The sequence below is a fragment of the Aulonocara stuartgranti genome, assembly GCF_965226115.1.
Source record: "Aulonocara stuartgranti genome assembly, chromosome: 7".
In the NCBI taxonomy this organism is placed as follows: domain Eukaryota; kingdom Metazoa; phylum Chordata; class Actinopteri; order Cichliformes; family Cichlidae; genus Aulonocara; species Aulonocara stuartgranti.
The window spans coordinates 32,708,409-32,728,235 of record NC_138945.1 but is presented as its reverse complement, the minus strand read 5'-3'; the positions used below and the strand labels follow the sequence as shown (position 1 = coordinate 32,728,235).

General features: G+C 38.9%; 2 protein-coding genes across 8 annotated transcripts in view; both read right to left on the bottom strand.

Moving 5' to 3' along the window:
* The window catches only part of LOC309709922 (uncharacterized protein), a 322,961-nt gene extending 319,642 nt beyond the window's left edge, over nt 1–3,319 (bottom strand). The window contains exon 1 of the mRNA XM_082538906.1: nt 3,301–3,319. The gene's annotated coding sequence lies outside the window, so the exon portion shown is untranslated. The remainder of the gene's footprint in view (nt 1–3,300) is intronic.
* vav2 (vav 2 guanine nucleotide exchange factor) overlaps nt 1–10,735 on the bottom strand; it is a 193,540-nt gene extending 182,805 nt beyond the window's left edge. For 5 of the 7 annotated variants that reach the window (XM_082538844.1, XM_082538846.1, XM_082538845.1 and 2 more), the window contains exon 1: nt 9,414–10,735. In XM_082538844.1, coding sequence (XP_082394970.1) covers nt 9,414–9,617 — 204 coding nt within the window. In that variant the 5' untranslated portion in view covers nt 9,618–10,735. The remainder of the gene's footprint in view (nt 1–9,413) is intronic. The other 2 variants (XM_082538848.1, XM_082538850.1) reach the window with 1 other exon arrangement.
* Nucleotides 10,736–19,827: the final 9,092 nt, after the last annotated feature.

Sequence of the window (19,827 nt, the reverse complement as noted above, 5' to 3'; positions counted from 1 at the left end):
AGTGACTTTTAAATGTTTGCGTTGTTCTGTAAGTGGCTTCATTACCACATTCTATTACAGCTGTGACTTCAGTTATACACAGTACTTGCAGATGTGCCAAGCAGCAACCGCATAAGCAGCAGGCCCACACACTTACAATGTGTATACATGTGACCATTCATTTGCACCTAATGAATATTGACCTCAACTACTATGGCATTTATTCATCTGCTGAATAATGCAAGTACTTAACCGTTTTCCTATTTATGACTCTCCTATGCTGCTATGCATTATTTCTCATGCAGCACTGCAAGTTGTATGCTTTTACTGCCTCATATTAATTTATTTATGAGAGTCTATAGCATACAGTGAGTTGTTATCCAATTAATGACTGTGAAGAAAAGCTCACCTTATGTGTTCCTTTTGTATGACTGTTCTTTTAGCTTTAAGCTATGTTTCAGAAAAATAATAAAAAATCTATCTCACAAAGAAAAAAAAAACTAATTGAGGGTTTTTTTTTCCATCTGTGTCCAGTACTGTGCAAATGTCTTGGGTCACCTCTCATTTCTTCATATTCTGCCTCCAAGAAGCCAGACTTTCTTGCATTTTTTAAGTGGTCTTGATCAATAGTTCTCCAGGCTTTCTGGAGGTTTTTCAAAGTTTGTCTCTGCACACTGGCTGCTTTTTCACTTATATCAATCCAATCTTTGTACCTGACCATTGTCAGATACTTTCATTATTTGTAAATCCATAAACACTGACCTTTCTATTCACTCAATCATAAAAACGGCACCTAAAACAAGCAACAAGGGTTGTAGTTTCAAAGTAAACTATTTTCGTGTACCTCAGTTGCTCCCTTCATTTGCTAAATGTCATGCATTGTTTAAGTCAGCCCTGTAAGAATCCCTTTTGGGCCATTAGCAATATTCAGTTGCTTTTGTTTGTACAGCTGACGCATGGATTAACTTTAAGGCAATACATCTTTGCTAGCTCAGAAAAAAATTGTCCCAACTTGAAAAGGAACAGCTGGGCTGCAGCAAAATTTTAAATGGTCTCCATTTGTTTTTAAATTTGTTGCTTCTGTTTCCAAGTGAATGCCTGCTTTACAGAACAGCAGCCCAGGGAAATACTCAACAATAAAAACTTATTTTGCTGAGAATGAGGGATAATCCTAGCATGCACAAATGTATTGCTCTATTGCTGTCCACTCTGCTATATTGTCTGAAATATATAATACTTTCAGAAGTATTGTCATAGTTTTAAACAACATTTCTATAGTTCTAATATCACCGTTGTTAAACCACAGGTGGTGCAATATTACTAAAACAACATGGTCGTGACCACAAGAGTTCAACCGCCACATATATGAAGAAGAATTACACTTGCAAACGAAGAAAAACGTCCTGGAACTGATTCCATTCTTAATCTGACTTCAGGTTGATAAAATGCCCACATTTGTTAAGCTCCTCACACAATGACTCCTTTATCAAATCTTTCATTCACATTATCTCTGACACTACAGGCACTGGCAAGGAGGAAAAATGACCCATAGACAACGCTGTTCTGAACAAATGTAGACGACTGGCTTAAATGTTTCAGTGTTAATGACATATTTGTGGGAGTGATACTCTTGATAACTCGAAGGATGATTACTCAGCCAGCAATACTGTTCTGTGACCCTTAGGTAATCTGTTCACATAATTAAAAACAAGAATGACTGTAATTATTTTCTTTGTTTTGTTTTTATATCCTGCAGCTGCAGCACAAGATTACCTGACAGTCAAAGAAAAAAAAAAGCCAGGTTAATGTACATCAAAGAGAAGCAACAATTGTTAGTAAAATGCTTTACAGCTTGTTAGTGCCGCACCAGTTTGGGCTGGTTTAAGTTGGGACGTTAGCTACCACTGTGTCTGTGTCATTCCTATCAGAACTAGATATTGTAACTTTTTTTATTTTTAACTAACAAGAACAAGATTTAGGTTCCACAAAAACAACAAGTACACTGGAATCTGTATCCAGTTTTGTGACAGGTCGAGACTAAGGCACGTCCAGTCCCTCCAGGAAATACATAAAAAAAACAAAATACTGTTTATAGGTCAGTCCTGCAAATGTCAGCGCTCAACCCACACAGACGTTAAAATTTTGAGGGGAATTTTGTGACCTCAGGAGTCGGATCACCTTACACAAAGGTTAGAATACACTGGCCCAGACCCATTCTCTCCTTGTCAATCCCATTAGCTTCCAGGGGCACAGTCTCAGCTGTTCAACCCAAGACATATCCCTAATGAGTTCCATTAGCAGTATTACCTGCATCCGGCGAGCGCTGAGGTCATGGGGTCAACAGTAGACCTAACACTGAGATTAAATTACTCCAGAGGGAGAAAAGGGTGGGTGGATAGGTGTCTACAGTGGTTACTACCCCCCTACCCACTCTGGCCATAAACAGAGATTTCAGAGTAGAAAGTGCACTGACATTTAACATGCTGTTTGGTTCATACACTCCCGTTGATCTCATTTTTAACCACGCAGATCTGAGACAGGGCAATAAGTGTTGTAAGTTTGACCTACAGTGAACAATGAATGTATACTGTAATCACATGACTGATGAAGACAAAATGAAGCAGGGTTTGATTAGGGATTTCAATGCAGCTGTCCAGGTTTTGCCATGTCACAGAGAAGGAGCACAGAAAAAGAATGACAGATGCAAAAATTAATGAAGAAAAAGATAAGCAACAAACAGATTGCACAGGAAGTACCAAAATAACAACACCCTAGTCTGATGTACTACAACCTCTTTTATAGCCTTTTACCACTTTTCCTGCCTCATTAAACAGGTATAAAGTAGAAGAATGCAGATATTTTTAGCAAACATTTTTTTGGTAAACCCATTGTAGTCTTACAGATTAAGCTACATGTGCAAATCTCAGCACTAAGGAAAGGCTCTTAAAAATAGACATAAGCAACAAATTAGCTTACATATTTTGGATCTCATTACAGATAGCTTTATGTGAATTTCGCATGGTTTCCCCTATTTTGCCCCAGAGCACTTAAAAAAGAGATACTTAATCTAAAGTGCACCACTTCCTGGTTACAAGAAAGAAAAAAAGAAAAAAAAATCTTGTCTGAAGTAGGGCTGCCATAAACAATTATTTTGATAGTCGACTAGTCACCGATTATTTTTGCGATTAGTCGACTAATCAGATCATCATCCATTGGACGTACAGCGTACAGCTTATTGCACCAGCAGCATCTGCTCTTATATAACTATCATTAGCTTACAGCTTTAAGTGTTTAAGATCTGTGCTAACTAAAAATAAAGACAAGATGATAGTTTATTAAACTTCACCGAAACAATCTGCAAATTTCATTAAAATTTAATAAACTCCTTGCTATCTAAAATATAACAGGACACCGGAGTATATTCTCCAGCATCTCACACTTCTGATAATCAGCTGTCTGCTTGATGTTTATTCAGTTGTGTAGAAACTATAACTTTAATCTCAGCCAAACCGATTTACTCAGGAACAAATAAAATACTGAAAAAAGCCAAACAATAACATTTTTAAGTTATCTAAGTGACTTATATATCATGTTTAACCTGAGTAGCGAAAGACGGCGGTGGGTTTGAAAATGATTTGCCAGGAGTCCGGTGCTCTCACGGCTCTAGTGAGCCTTGCCCCCGGCTAGCTATCGAGCTAGTGGGTAACAGACGTCTCCGAAAACGTCGGAGTGCTTTTGAAAATATGTGGTGTCTTGATAAACTGAGCAGATATTTGAGGTTTACACAGCTACATTCTCGCCTGAAAATATGTTAAACGTTTATTTTGTGACCCAGAAAGAATAATAAGAGTAACATTAAAACTAACTAGCTGCCGCCATTGTTGGAAACTGCGCTGGGCTGCGCTATGAATTCTGGGACACAGCTTCTTCTTCTTCGGGGTTTAACGGCAGCTGGCGTCCTTGTACATGCAGTGCTGCCATCTTCTGTTTCAGTCCGTTATTACACTCTTAAATCCTACTACTTATTCCTGCGTCTTTTGTGATCTTACAAAGCTTCAAACGACGCGTCGACTATTAAATCAGTCGTCGACGATTTTGATAGTCGACGTAATCGTGACTAGTCGACTAATCGTGGCAGCCCTAGTCTGAAGCTGAAGATCCAACTGTAAAGTCCTGCGTGCAACTGTTTAACACAGCATAGAAGCTGTTTTTTCTCAATGAAAAGTGGCTTTGAATCCTCTTATTTGTATGAAATTTCATTGGCCGGCATCAGTCTGTGAGCCCCTTAAAAAAAAAACAAAAGGATGTCTTTATACCACAAACCTCTTGTTGTTTACCCCGAGTCTACCTAGTTAGCATCAAACAGCATCTAGAAAAAGAAAGTTCACAAAGCTAGCCACATACTTTCCAAAGAGCTGATAGAGACAAAACAGGACCTACAAGGTGAATGAAAATACAATTTGTCAAGTGGCGAGAAAAACAAATAAATGCTAGGCAACTAACACGTTTTCCACATCAGCTGTTATCCCTGTGTCTGTTATTTATAGTTATTTCTAATCCTAGCAGCAAAAACATTTCAGTCAGTTTTCTATAGTGTGATTTTTAGAACCGGATGAATGATGCATAACACCAATATCATGGTAATCCAAGTTTGCAGGAATGGCAGAATTAAAAAAAAAAAAAAAAAAAAAAAAGAATTCAGATCTGATCCGGTTACTTTCCATCAGCAGCCAATATTTCTGGTGGGAGCTGGACAAAGAGGAAGAACCTCAATTATGTTGAGTGGAAGCAGCAGGCTCTGTGTGGGATCTGGAGCCCTGCAGAGTAGTGAGAAACTTCAGTGCAGCTCTGCAGGCTCCCCAGCTTCAATACTGATTGAGTCTGAACACAGGTACTGTAACATACTTACAAACATAATAAACAAGTGCACGGTCACACAAGGAAACAAAAGCACAGCAAACACACACATACACACACACACACACACACACATATATCCACCTGCTCATCCCATAGGCATTCACAACTAACAAAAAACAAAAGAAAATAAGAAGTGAAGAGAGAACTGCAGAACACTCAAAAGGCTCAGTCTCGTCTTTCAGACACCGCCTGAGGCATTGGATTCTGAATAAGTACACTTTGAGCTCTGAAGCATCTACAGACACCAGCGCTCATTAGCCACCCGTTTACAACCTTGAGGTAAAGGCAAACAAATGCTGAAAAACACAATTAGGAATTCATTTGACCACATAAATGAAGGTCAGTTTCACAGTTTCCTTTTAAGAACTACTCCACCTCCTCTCCTGTCCACAAAGGGGAAGAAAGACAAAATCAAACAATATTTAATCCCCCTTGGTCATGCTCTCTTTTGGTATGTAACTCTATAATTGCAAATCTGATAACAGAAATATTAATGAGGTTAGTGCCATGATGTTTAACCACATACACTAGGAATCAAAATGGACAGTGACAAATTAGTTTCCGAGTGTGTATTTGGTCCTGTATGTTATCGATTAAGTTAGCACAAGTGCACCATTTTTGTTTTAAGAAAACAGCTAGCTTTCAGCTGGGAGAAAAGAGGGCTTGTCCAGTTTTTGGCAGCTTATTGTGAGCACAAAAATATACAATAATATAGCAAGTGATTTTATTACTGAGAGTTTTTTATTTATTTATTTATAATGTTTACGTTGTAAAGCTCATCCTGTTGCCTATTACCAGAATATATAATTAAGAACTATACAAAATTTGTAGATCTGTGAGTTGAAGATGAAAGCTGCCATTTCAGCATGCTCAAAGGGTCCGGGCTTACATACACCGCTCTGTCAAGAGCAAAAGATGGAATTTGCAGAAGCGTAATCTAGAAACCAGTGACTACTGTCTGACACACAGCCATGAGCTGGCATCCCATGTGCCTTACTGTGAAAAACTCTTGAGCCATCCCGTCTTTCTTTATATTTTGCTTCCAAGGACTCAGACTTTCTTCTAACTTTGTAGTTGTCGTGAGCAAAAGCGCTCCAGGATTTCTGAAGGTCTTTTAAAGTTTATCTTTGAACATTGGCTGCTTTTTCATTCATTTTCAGTCCAGCCCTTGTACCTAACCATTTTCATAGGAATGTGTTTTTGTTTGTTAAGCCACTCAGTCACTGAATAATGAATGAATAAAATAAACATAAAGAGGTACCTAACACAAGGGGTGAAACAGTGTTGCGCCTACAAGCTAGCAAAAAAAACCAATTTCAAATTTTGTCTTTGGTCTTTGCTATTAGCAACATGTTGCAAAAACACATCATTTGTTCCCACTTCTTTAGTTGAATTTCTGAAAAATACCAAAGATAATAGGTTTGATGTCATTTTTGCACCAATAAGGTGACTCCCCCAGAGCTATTCGCTGAAAACCTGGCACATCTTAGCGCGCAATGTGGCCTTAAAAAAATTGAGGAACGTAGGCAAAAGATGAAGAGGATAAAAGATCAAGTATCTGCTGCAGTAAAGTCTGAAAGTTACCGCCTTAAGAAAACAAAATCCATCAAAGACACAGGACCTGAGAAATATATCTGCCCCTTCGATTGATCCAGTGTTCATCATCAGAAACGTTTTCAATGGAAGGACGGGTGTCAAGAAACTAATCTTTAAAAAGGGAAGCAGGAAAAAAAAAGGCTGAAGTAAGCCAATTTCTTTACTGGAATAATAATAAAGAAAATCAGTGGCAACAGGTCTCTGTTTTTGCCTTATATACTTCACATGTTTCAACACATCACTGCACCTGTTTCCCATTTTACTAGCAAAATATGTAAGAAATGAGGGGTGGCTCAAGACTTTTGCAGAGCACTGTACAAGTGGGTCAAATGAAACACACGTTCAGGAAACTTCAAAATTTTCATCTTAAGACCATGAAAGCATCATCAAGTCATAACATACAAGGTAGAAAAGCACACTGAGTGGAATTTCAATTGCAAATTCATTAACTGTCGACATGCCGTGTTTTGTGAAAAAATTATGACCATCGTGTTTCTACCAGGAATTCTCTTTGATGTCTGCAGAATGCACAAAAGCACCAAGACCACAAACCGGGATCAATGCCAAACTTGAAAAGCATTATTGTGATTAGGCTCTGTTAGCAGTAGAAGTAATGGATCAATAGAAAAAGGAGAAACACATACTTTGTGTCTTTATGTTCTTCTTTCGCCATAAACCACCTTTACGATGCATCGGCTCTACACCTACTACCATGTGTTGAGGGCGTCTTAACTAAATGTTAGAAACTAGTTATATTCACAGACAAAACTCAATTTCAAACCTATCAATCACCGCTAAAGTTTATCCACTGGATACAAGAGAAATTTTATACTGAGCAAACAATATAATTGCTCTGCTTCAGCTCCTCTTCATTTGGTTAAGCCACTAACTGTGTGTTCTCGGTTTTAAAGCACGTGAGCTTTGACCTTTTCCTTATCATAAATCACATACTACTGTTCTGCTGCCAGGATTTTGTTTAACCCAATTTGTCACCGAGGACACCACTTTCACCCTCGCTGCAGATTCACTCAGTGGTACTGGGAGCTCGGGATTAGTGGGCGGATCAAAGCATGCCATCCAAGTCTCTCTCTCTCTCGCCCTTGTAATCATTGAACCCAGTAGCTTCTGGAGGTGATAAGTTAAGGCCGCTGTTGGTTACCAGGCAAAGAGAGGGGGATGGATAGCGATGCCACTAGCATTTACTTTTATTGATTAATATGTAATTCTTTCTTCTGTTAAGTGTTTATTGTCTTAAATGGAAGACAAATAGCTTAAAATGTCCACCACAACGCGCAGAATCTTACATGACATTCTTGTTTTGTTCAACAGTTGCAAATGATCCCATTTGATAAGCGTGAAACAGAGACAAAAGTGGCATTTTTGCTCCGTTTGAAAAATACACACATACACATACACACTTGCAAATGAATTCCTTGTTGATCTGGCTAACCAAATTATCTTTTCCTGATTAATCAAGGACAAAGAAAGAAGTGTTTACTAGAAAACAGCACCCAACACAGACAGAGCAAAAAAAGCAGACAGACAGACAGTAGACCCACACACACATTATTATGACAGAAAGAGGTCACAGAAGGTGTGCCAAGCATATCAGACAAATTTGCTGTCAGTGAGGAATCGCTTCCTAACACAGCTATTAAAGCCCGCAGGTATGACAATAAGAATAATCTAAATATGTCACAGTGCCAGTGCCAAGACTTCTTCACCATGTGCAGCGGAGGCTGTGTGGTATTTCAGTGCAGACATCAGGGTGAATAAAAGTCAATAGACATGTTTGCCACAGAGCACTTCTACTCCACCACCGTGGTCATGTAAACTTCCTGTGGCACCCGACACTTCCTCTTATTGGCTTTGGAAACATGAATGAGCTGAAGTGCAGAGGGAGCTTTACAGAAGCAGAGGCGTGCAATAGCTACAGTTCAAACCTCTAATCTCATTGCCATGAAATCTTGGGTTTCGTTTGAGTTTAATTACATACACACGGGGATACTTCTCTTTGAGTCTCTTCCAGTTTGCCATTTCCCTTCAACTTGAGACAGGTAAAAATTTAAAAGCAAATAGTGCAGCATCCTTTTAAAACTGCTACCACCAGACAAATGGTGTATACTAAATCATCAACCATGGAAGAGCATCACTCTAACGTTCCATAACGTTCCTTTTACTTTATTTAGTGTCCTCGATTTTCTCTTCCCTAAGAAGCTTATTATCTTTGCTCACTTCTGCACAGAGTTAGACTGTCTAGATAACACCCAATTAGCACCCTTGGAAGTGAATGTGAAGATGCTCTAGCTGCCAACTGTATGTCAATTTCATTGGGAGGGGGGGCTGATACTTGCATGAGCAGAAATAAAATACTGGGTAGATAAATGTTTAACCTTTTTAGGGGGAAAAAAAGAAATGAACGGAATTGGCTTTTAAGTGCTCCTGGAGCCACCAGCAGAACAGCTCATCATCAACCTTGAGGCCTATATCACCACATGGATCCAGGTGTGACACCTCCAGAATAAGGTGTTAGTGGGCATAATTGCATTATTTTCTCCACCTGGGAAAAACTAAATGAAGCTTGCATGTTTTAACACACAGAGCCCACCACAGTATGTGTTTAACTGCTGTATTATCACAGATACACTGATAGAATTTTTTTACTGCGCCAAGGAATGGGCTTGTTGTGACAGGAAGGAATCTCTGGATCAGCTGGGGAAATACAGGCAGAGAAATGTACAAAAAAAGCTTTCCAAACAATCAAGGAAAATCGTGGAACATCTCAGTGGGAAGTGGCTACCCAGGGAATCCCAGGGTGTGGATGTGTAGCAGCGTAGTGCATATAAAAGTTTGCCCGGGGGGCGTGTAAATCAAAGCCACCACTTGGTCGTTTAAAATGTATACCGAGGCGGACTCACCTGTGACATCTGGGGTCTGAAATTGATCTCCTTCAGGTCCACTGATCCTGGGGAGAGATTGTGCAACATCTGGCACAACAACACCCCATCACGCAGGGCCTGTGCCAAGTCGAAGACGGCCGACGAGGGCCACACAACCCGGTGGTTCGGGGGCAGGACCTTGCAGTCTATCAACCACCGTCCGCATTGTCTCCACTCCTCCATATCTTTCTCCGAAGTCTCTCCTCGCAAAATAACCTGGTTCTCGAACTGGCTCAGTGCGAGCAGAAAAGCGTTGTTTCACGGCGCACGAGCAGGCACTATGGTTGATTTCCCACCGGCTCCGGGTGTCTTGATTATTCACTATGTACGCAAATCAGGCAATTTCGCAACTTTGTATTATTCGCAGTAGGTCAGCTCACTATATCCCCATGTCCAGGCGCATGTCAGCTCCCCTTTCTCCTCAACGTGAAGGCTCGGAAATGACTAAAATAATAACAGGGATCCACTTCGGCAAACAGCGACGATGTAAGCAGAAAACGGAGACGAGCTACGTGAATTTTCTCCTCTTCATTCTTAAAAAGTTTCCTACTCAACACATATAATCCAAAGAGCGTAAAATGTTTACAACAGAGACAAACAAACCAGCTGGATACAGCAGTTTGTCATGTATCGACTTCACTAGTGTTTCACATTTCAGTGAACCAAACACCACGGGCTGCTGTGCAATGTGGGGAAAGCGGCTTTTCAAGTCTCTGTAGACGATGAATAAAAGCACGGAGTCACCCTTCGCATTTGCATTTATCGTTTCCTTAGTACTCTAAGCGTAAAAACAAGGACTTCCACTCAGTCCCAAAAGCGAAAGATAAAAAGAAAGGGATAACAGACCAGACTCTCTACAACCCTTGGTTCAATCTCTTTTCACAACTGTCTAAACGTCGCTCTCCAGCAGCGGAAACATGTCCAGTCTGGGAAACAAAAAAGGGGGACATCTGTGTTTACATGTATCCTGTAAATGCAACTTCGCCTCGCGCCTTTACGCACGCCCAAAAACAGCGCTATCAGTGTGTCCAGCTTAGGTTTTCTCTGATTTTTGCCTCCCTTCCGCTCACGTCCTTGCTCTCACGTCTCCCTCTCCGTGTTTCCCTCTCGGACAGAGATGTTTAGAGATCCCAGCTACCGATCGTAGCTGTTCAAATCTGAAAGGAGACCAGGCTTCAGGCTCGGTATTGGCCCAGGAGTTTGAACTTGCCCCTATGTGCTGATTAAGACACGTAAAGTTAAAAGTCGGGTAGTTTGCTTTAGCAGCTCCACTCTTAAAAGAATTTGGGTTTCAGGGAGTATTTTTAAACTAAGCGTTAAGATGCGCCCTCTGATGGGTGAAGCGCACACTGCAAGGGCCATTGGCATAAAGGGGATATATATATATATATATATATATATGTGTGTATATATATATATATATATATATATATATATATATATATATATATATATAGATAGATAGATAGATAGATAGATAGATAGATAGACAATTCTTATGTTTGCAGAAGCTTTCCGTGTTATTCTGAATATGCCTGCTAGTTGTACTGTAAGTCGAGAGTCTTGAGCAGATCACTGGTAACCTAGAGGTTTGAATTTTCAGTTACTGTTCAGATGTTGACATCCTTCATTTCTGAACACTACATTTTTTTTATTAATTCTGATCCCTCACCAGAGTAAGAATGAAAAGCAACATGACTAATGCTATAACTTTTAATTTGTTCTAATCCAAATCTAGGCGATTTATGTTTGAGTCTTACAATCTGAACACTTTTATTCTTTATAACAGTAACACAGAGCCCACACAGAGGTGGACTCTTTCCAAAAACTCTTTGTGTCTCTGAAAAGACTTCTTACAAATATTCCATTAGTTTGTTACGCAGAGAGGAGTGGTGAGAGAAACATCAGACTTCACTCTATCTTAACTGAAGTAATTGTTTTATTGTCTCTTGCCAACATCATGCACATACAGACAACAACTTCCCAAAAAGGCCCCCAATCCATTTCCTGCTCCCTTTAAATACTCTAAAGACCACGCCTTCTCAATACAGACTGGCCTATAAAAGAGCTGCAATTGAGGCAAGCCTCCTCTTTACTGGGAAAACAAGATGGCCACCACAGAGGTAATCTGCAAAACACTTTGTTACATGAATGCTTCCGAACATAGTTAAAGTGTTACAGTTGGAGTAAAAGTAACATGAAAATAATGAGTACATTTAATTTTCACCTAAACAAAATGTATTGTCACTAAATGTCTCACACAAAAGTCCTTTTGGAGCTTATTTTCATGTTGTTGGGTCGATTATTCAATGCAGTCCTTCCACACAAGTACACAATAATAATACATCCATCTGGGTTTGGGTCAGGGTAGAACGAGTTTATGCAGAGAAGCCCACACCTCCCTCTCTCTGGCCACCTTCCTGAGTTCATACTGGAGGAACATAGTAGGGTTCTCAAGCCAGCTGAGAGATATGGGTCTGCCATGGAGCCTTCTCCTGGTAGGACATGCCCAAAACACCTCACCCAGGAGACATCCTAGCGGTTCCCATATGGTTTCAGCATCTTGGTCAATTGCTGGAACCACATCAACTGTTTCCTTTATTGTCAGGAGCAATTTGGGAGGGTCTTCTAAGACAGAGTAGTCTAGGGTGAGGGGGCAGACTAAGAGTGATCCAGAAAACTGTTTTTACAAGAAGAAAACAAAGGGACATGACTACCCTGCCTGGGAAAGGGTTACACTTTAAGGGAACTAGGCATAACAATGTATATTTATGTCCATAGTAGTGGGGTCTCTCACTCTCTTGCTTAGTTCCTGTGGCTGGTGGTATTGGCTACATTTTTAGACTGTGAATAGCGATGCATGAACAAAAGCAGTACCAAAGCAGGCTTTTGTGGTGGAGCCATTTTTATAGACAATTAGGTCAGAGGTTTTCAGACAGCATTTACCCACTTCTCAAGCCAAAAGCACTTAATGCCTTTACATGTTTAAGTAGCAATTAAATCTACAAGTTGTTTTATAGTGAAATAAAGATAAACAAAGACGCAAGCTCTTTTGCTTCCCCACGCCTCCACAGAATCTAAACAGTAACTGAGAGGGGTTAGAGGTCAAAGAGGAAATAATATGTAAACTTTTGGTAAGGAAGTTTGCACTCACTCTAGGGAGCTAATAGAATAGAATAAACCTTTATTATCCCACGGATGAGAAATTTTGGTGTTAAATTGTGTAAAATTTGGTATAAAATTAAGTTGTTATCACACCTTGATTTGGGAACTAATAACTAACTAAATGGTAAATGGATTGTATGTGGTTTAATGCTCCTCTAGTTATAGCAGACATTGAAAGCACCTACGCTACAAGCCACCGTCATCCTTCCAGAAAGTCCTGTTTTATTGCATGCATACAGTGTCATTCAGCTTGACACACATTGGAGACATTTTTTAGTGTTCACTGCCTAAGAACACTTCATCATGAAAAGCGGATGAGCTCGGGTTATGTACTTTAGTAAATTAATGTAATTAAGGGAAAAATGTATTTGCTGGATTATTGTCAGTATCCACTAGAGGTGGGAATCACACATTACCTCACAATAGCACACTGATGATATTCTGATGCAGTAATTCTGTGGTATTTGACACTTTGCAAGACAGAAACTCAGTGTCTGTGTAACTGAAGAAGAAAACATACTCCTAAAAAAGCAAGAGACTGTAATTATCTCTAATTTGCTGCACAAGAGTGTTAGTGTGTGCATATTAACATTATTCTTCAATTTAAATAATATGTCAGTTGGCTAATATGATCTTCTTATGTTATGAAGTTATGAAGTAGTTTCTGAGTAAATGTCAGGAGAAACCATTAAAAACATCTGTTTGGTTTATTAAAAATGCTGATTTTTGGTGACTGTGTGTCTATGATCAAAAGAAGAATCAATTTCATACAATGCAGTTTTGCTATTTTTTTTTTTTTATTATTCCATTAGCCAGTCTACAGTCATCCTCAAACAACATCTAGCAGTTTGTAAAAGGGCGACTTCTGATTCTACAAAACAAAAACGGCGGATTAGTTTAAAGTTAAACAATTTCTTTATAAAAACCCACACACCTACCACTACAAACCACATTTACCATGATTGCAAATGCTCAAGGCTGAAAAATGCAGTTGGCTTGTCATAACTTGTTCAGTAATGGGTTACCTGTTGTTTCTGGGAATGCAATAAAATGTGTTTTAAAAGGAGTTCACAGTACTTCGAAACGACCAGATTCTGAACATTGTATTTAAAATCCAGCACAGATGTAAACAAAGACAGCAAATTAAATTTTGAGTACTCCAGTTTCAGGATCCTGGTAGCATGCATGTTGGCTAACCGTTCCATAACTTTCCACAGTCGACAGACAAAAACTGATTTGCTGGTGGATATGGCTTTCCTCAGTTTTACAAAGACTGATGGCCTCACCTCCATAAAATGAGACGACATGCTTGCTACTAACCAATCTCATCGGTTCTGTTTCCAGACACAGTGGGCAGCTTTTCTCACCAACAGGAAAGAAAGACAGCAGTTTGTGTGCATAGTAAACATTTAACCTGGCAAAGAGACAGATGTTCCCCCCTCAAGAACTGATGGAGTCAAAGCAAATGCAAAATATGGTCATGCATGTTTAAGTTAGCAATTCAGTCATGTACTATCACGTCAATATATTTTATTGTTTCACAGAAATAAAAAAACCAACAACAATGTTTTGGCTATGATTTGTCATTTGATATATATTTTGGGTTTGATTTTGCTCCTTTCTTTAATTGGGCAGCTACCTTTCTCATTTCCATATCCTCCCACTCTACCGGAATGTTCCCCAATGTCATCTTCTGTTAATAAAATAATCACAGTTGGTCAATTAATCTCTTAATTGTCACCAACCTCAATATGCCACCTGTTTCTTGTTAAACCCCCTTTGTCATGTCTCATTACTTTATCAGCTCAGTCATCATTGCATCTTCCCACCTCCACATTCCCACAGGGACATAGCACATTTAGCCAGTTTGTCTCTGGGCATATATGAGAGAAGTAGAGCAAAACCTGATTTCCGGTGCTTCTTTTGAAATTGAAAGATTTTAAAGATTGCACAGCTGCTGGCTCATACGATCTTAAATCACCCATATAGAAACCGGGGATGGCTTTGGTTTTCAGAAGGCTTGAGATGACTTCTTTTTTTTTTTTTTTTTTTTTTTTTTATATAGCAAATTCTGTGCAAGTGAGCAGTTTAAGGCACTGGAAATGTACCACCAGAACAAATTATGTTTTTCCTGTTTGTTTAAGAATTTGGAGAAGGTAGTGAATTCTCATAGTATTCTCCCACTGTACTATCCATGGTGCCCTGAAAGCAGTAAAGGCTGACATGGACAGAATTTATACTAACAAAGAGCAGCTAAACAGAATTTTTCACAGAAACCCACCATCTCACACACTTCTTGTCATCTAGCTCCCTGTCACTGAAGAGTAAGGACTTTATAAGCTTCACCTTTCTTCCATCTGCAGCCATGTTTACCTCATAAAGTGACACAAGGGCTTTGACTGTTCACAGATTAATGGAGATATCAAACATTCCCATGGTAGCTGCAGCTCCATAGACTGTATCAAAAAACATGGACATATCCACAGAGCCATCACTTATTGGTTAATGAAGTCTAGGAATAGCAAAAATATAAACATTTGTCACTTAAGTACAGGTAGAAGTACAGATATTTGTGTGAAAAATAATCTGGCAGTACTGATTCAACTTCTTTACTCTTAAGTAAAAGTGGAAAAAGTAGAGGCTCTGAAATGTAGTGAGAGAATAAAAATGTGCAAACCTAACTGAACCTTGAAGTGAGGTTTAGCATGTGGAGGACCCAGTGTAGTGTGTGGAAAAGAATTAATTAGACATAAGTTATAATAATTTCTCCTGTGTAATCCAGTAGACTTTTCTTTCTGTTCAGGCTATGCTGGTACTGCTCTGAGATTTACTGCTCATCGTGCATTCAGACAGCTGAATTTAACAAAATTATAACCCCTACACTGTATAAAGCTAGTGTATCCATAGAATTCAGTGAGTAAATCACCAGTTTAAAATTGGTAATTTATAACTGTTACCCCGTTACGTTGACCATGAACACCACAGCTGCTCTGAAACAGCAACCATAGATCATTACTGCAAACTTTACCAAAGTCCTGAAAATGAGCCATTGTTGCCCACACTAAACTGCCTTGTACTGTATTTCATTACAATCTTTGAATAACAAAATGTTTGTATATATTTGTTTTGCAAGATGTTCCATGACATGAAAATATATAACTGTCGTCAAAGGTTTTGATACTCATCATAAGCATGAATGTCATGGTAATTTTTGCTTTTACTAATTTCTTTGAACTGTTATTTTTCTAAAACAGAATAGTTGCACAGCATATATCTTTTATGAAAAAAACTGAGTGTATAAGTTTAAATGTATGTTGGACTTCAAAAGTATACATACAGGCTCAGCAAGCTGCACCTTAGCCAGATGGTTTTGGTTACCATGAACAAGTTTGTGGCATAACTGTGGCTGGACATTTGACCACTCATCTTGGCTGAATTGGTAAAGTTAATTTAAATTTTCAGGGGGTTGAGGTCAGGCCTTTAGGAAGGACATGCCAGAAGTTTAGTGTTATCCTGCTTCATCCATTACAAAACCAGTTCTGATGTGTGTTTGGAATTGTTGTCTTATTGTTGCTTTAATTAAAGTTGAAAAAGGTATTCTTCTTTCATTATTCCATTCACTTGCTGTATTGTACCATTACCAACGGCATTAAAACAGCACCAAAGGAGGACGCTATCACCACCATGCTTGACAGCTGTTACATTGTTCTTAGATTTGAAAGCTTCACCTCTTGACACTGTGGCCAAATAGCTCAATCTTTGTCTTGTCTGATCATAAAAATGTTATCCAGAAGGCATTTAGTTGGTCTATGTGGGCAGCTGCAAATTTCAATCAAGCTTTAAGGTGTTGATTTAAGAATAAGGGCTTCTTTCTTGGTCACCATCTTCTTAGTCTATAGCACTGTAGAACTTGCTTGACTCTGGACACTGTTGCTGGTGTTCCAGTAGTTTCCAGTTCATCACATCGCACTTTTACAATCCCTGATTTGTTACTGAAGATCCTAACCAATTTCCTCTCATCTGAGTGTTACAGTTTGGGACTTCTTCCAGATTTTGGCAAAGTGGTAATACAAACTGTTTACCCAGTTCCTGTTTTTTTTTTGTTTGTTTTTTAAGTAATTAAAGATGTAGTGCTGTACAGCTATTCCGCCCTGGATAAAGAACAGTTAAGAATCCGTTAAAAATCCCAAATTACAATGACATTCATGCCCATGATGAGTGTAAGTAAGCTTCTGACCACAACTGTGAACTTCAGGAAGACATCATGTATAGATCAAATATCTTTTTGCTAGATCAAATGAGTGGAACGGCTCTTTTGCAACAGGATATATGAGCTCAAGGCACACATTCTTCTACATCTTCTATATACAGTGTATGTGCAGACCGCATTTCTAATAAAATAATGCATCACAAGTTTTGCCATCCCCATGGGAACAGCTATCCTGCTTGAGACATCAGTGTTTGATTAATAGTGAATTAATTGAACATCTTTCACAACTACATAGAGAAACATCTCCTTCTGGTTGCAGACTTTGCACTGATATGGAAAGGCAGGCAAGATGGACTATGTGGAGGATAAGCCTCAGTAGTACTGTGCCTTTTTGGAGCGAGAAAAGGCTCTGTAAAGATGCTCTTTCTAAAGAGCAAATATATGTACTCAGTGGACATTTGGAGATTTCATACTTTGTGGTTTTCTGATCTTAAAAGCACTTTCTTTGATGTACTTCCTATCTGCAAGAAGCATCAGCAGAAAAAAATATAAGACTGAGTGTTAATGTGAAACACTTTGCTTCAAACGATACCATTATATCAGATCTGCATTTAGTAGTTTGCCCCCCATCTTACTTGGCCCAGACAAAGCTTTGTAATCTTGTATGCAACACAGTCCATATAAAAATATATGAGCAACAAAACTGGACACTGAAAATATCCTTTGTAAAATTAATTCTGTGATGCACAAATGGTCTTTGAGTTTGGCCTTTGGGTTCTGAGCCATGAGATCACTTAACCTTTAAGGACTGTTTGAACAGTTCCATCAGCCTAAAATATGGCCTATAAATCTTTAAGCAGGGCATTTTTTATGTGGAGGATAGTGTTGCTATGCTCTCTCAAATTCCTGAGAGAGAGAAAAAAAGCAAGACAAATGGAGTCCTGGGATTGATTCTGAGAAGAAGAAAAAATGACTTAATTTTGGAGGATTTTTTCAGTTTTACTTCTTAAAGTTCACTTATGGCAATATGTGATCTTTTACAGAGATAGAAGAAAAGAACATATCTAAAATCCCATCCAGACAGATAAATAAAGGTCAGCACATTTCAGTGAAACCTAATGGAACATCCAGTTATGGCTTTTTCTTTTTTTGTGTGGTGTTCCCCATGCATTTCACAACATAACATTTAAGAAAAGCACATGCAGGATATAAAAAAAATCATAAAGTGGATGCACGTGCTAGCTAAAGTTGCAGTAATCTAAAAATGCCACAAACAAGCTTGATGTCTGTGTAATAACAGAACAGGCCTTCTCCTTGCACAGGTGCTACTGGAGTACCTTCGAGTAAGGCACGTGAACCTTAGCACCATCATGCTTATCATGATAGAAAGGACAACGATATAGTGCAAGATAATACATGGCGTGTGAGTTTAATGCAGTGCAATACTGCAAAAATATCATGCTCGGCAAAATATTTTGCTGGGTAAGTAATGGTTTTGAATAGATTAACTAGAAGCATAAAGTTTGTTACAAATTGAAGATATATTACAAAAAAGAGGCTCACAGTATAAGAACATCATCTGCTAATTTGCAATTATGGTATATGTCACATTAGCATAAATCGTTTACCAAACAAAAGTGGATGCATATGAAGCTCAATCTGTAAAGTTCATTCAAACTGACATTGACATGAAACCACAATCATTCACTTGTATTAATTTCTACTGGGTTTTCTACAAGGTGATAAAAAGAAGAAGGGTAGGGAAAGAAAAAAAGAAAACAAGACAACCATTAATCAAACGAACTGTGCGATGTGTTTGTAGAGATGCACGTGTGTGGTCTTCTTAACACTATATTCATGCACTGAGTGATGGCCAGAAGTGGCAGAAATGACTAGTTGTCACTGGAGCTGTGGCATTGATCAATCATGCCCTGAGGTTGCAGAGGGTTGCTGCATGTGGCATGACAGGAATGCAGGTCACAAAGATCACATCACCCAGCAACATGCACACTGCAAAGACAGCAGGCTGGTGTGGCAGAGAGAGAGGAAAAAAAGAAAAGGGTAAATGATGAATGGCCTCACAAACCTCTCCAGCACTACACAACTGAAGAACGTGACTTTTTTTTTTTTTTTACAAAAAGGGATCTGCATTCTTTTAAATAATTTTTAGTGGTTTTCTGATTTTTACAAATCAGATAAACGTTCTTGTATGAAATGGCAAACTGTACTGACGAATGATGAAAAAATGCATAGGAAACAGACGAACACTGTAAAATCAAAAGCAAGAAAAAAAAAAGAATAAAGATTAAGATGGCACATGATGGCCATCTACTGGTGAGTTCAATAACTGAGCCACAGGTATACTTTGCACATTTTTTTTTCTGCCAGAAAGCTTTTCTTTGCTCCCACAGACATCTCACACAAACCTTCCCAACTCCATATATGCTGTCATTCTGATGTATGTTGAAAGTTGCACTGAGATTTGATGAGTGTAATCTGGTGCAAGCACCAGCTGTTCAAAGCGGGCAGCACTGGGCTTGTGCCAGTTTTGCAAAGCAGCTGGACGGTCAGATGGAAGTAGAGCTAATGTTTTAGGCAGCTTTCTTTCGCTGTTAGCTGTTTCCTGACAATGTTATAAGCATTTCCCATCCACTCTGAAGGGTTTTTTTTAAGCTTTGTAAGATTTTTTTTTTTTTTGTGGGGAAAAAAAAAACCTCAAGAACCCAGGAGACAGAAAAAAAGCCAAGATGCAAAGCTCAAGCAAAACACTGATGCCACTGACGTTTTGGGACCCCAGAGAACTTCAATGAGAGCCTTTATCCACAAATAAGGAAAACTTGGAACAGTAGTGAACCTTTCTAGAAATGGTAAATAGACTGGTTCTTATATAGTCCCACCAACTTTTTAGTTAGTAGGTAACCTGCGCTACCTCCTGAGTCAGACAGGAGGCCTAAAGAGTATCACAGAACTGCAGACCTCACTTGCTTCAATTAAAGTCAGCGTCCATGATTGAGTAAG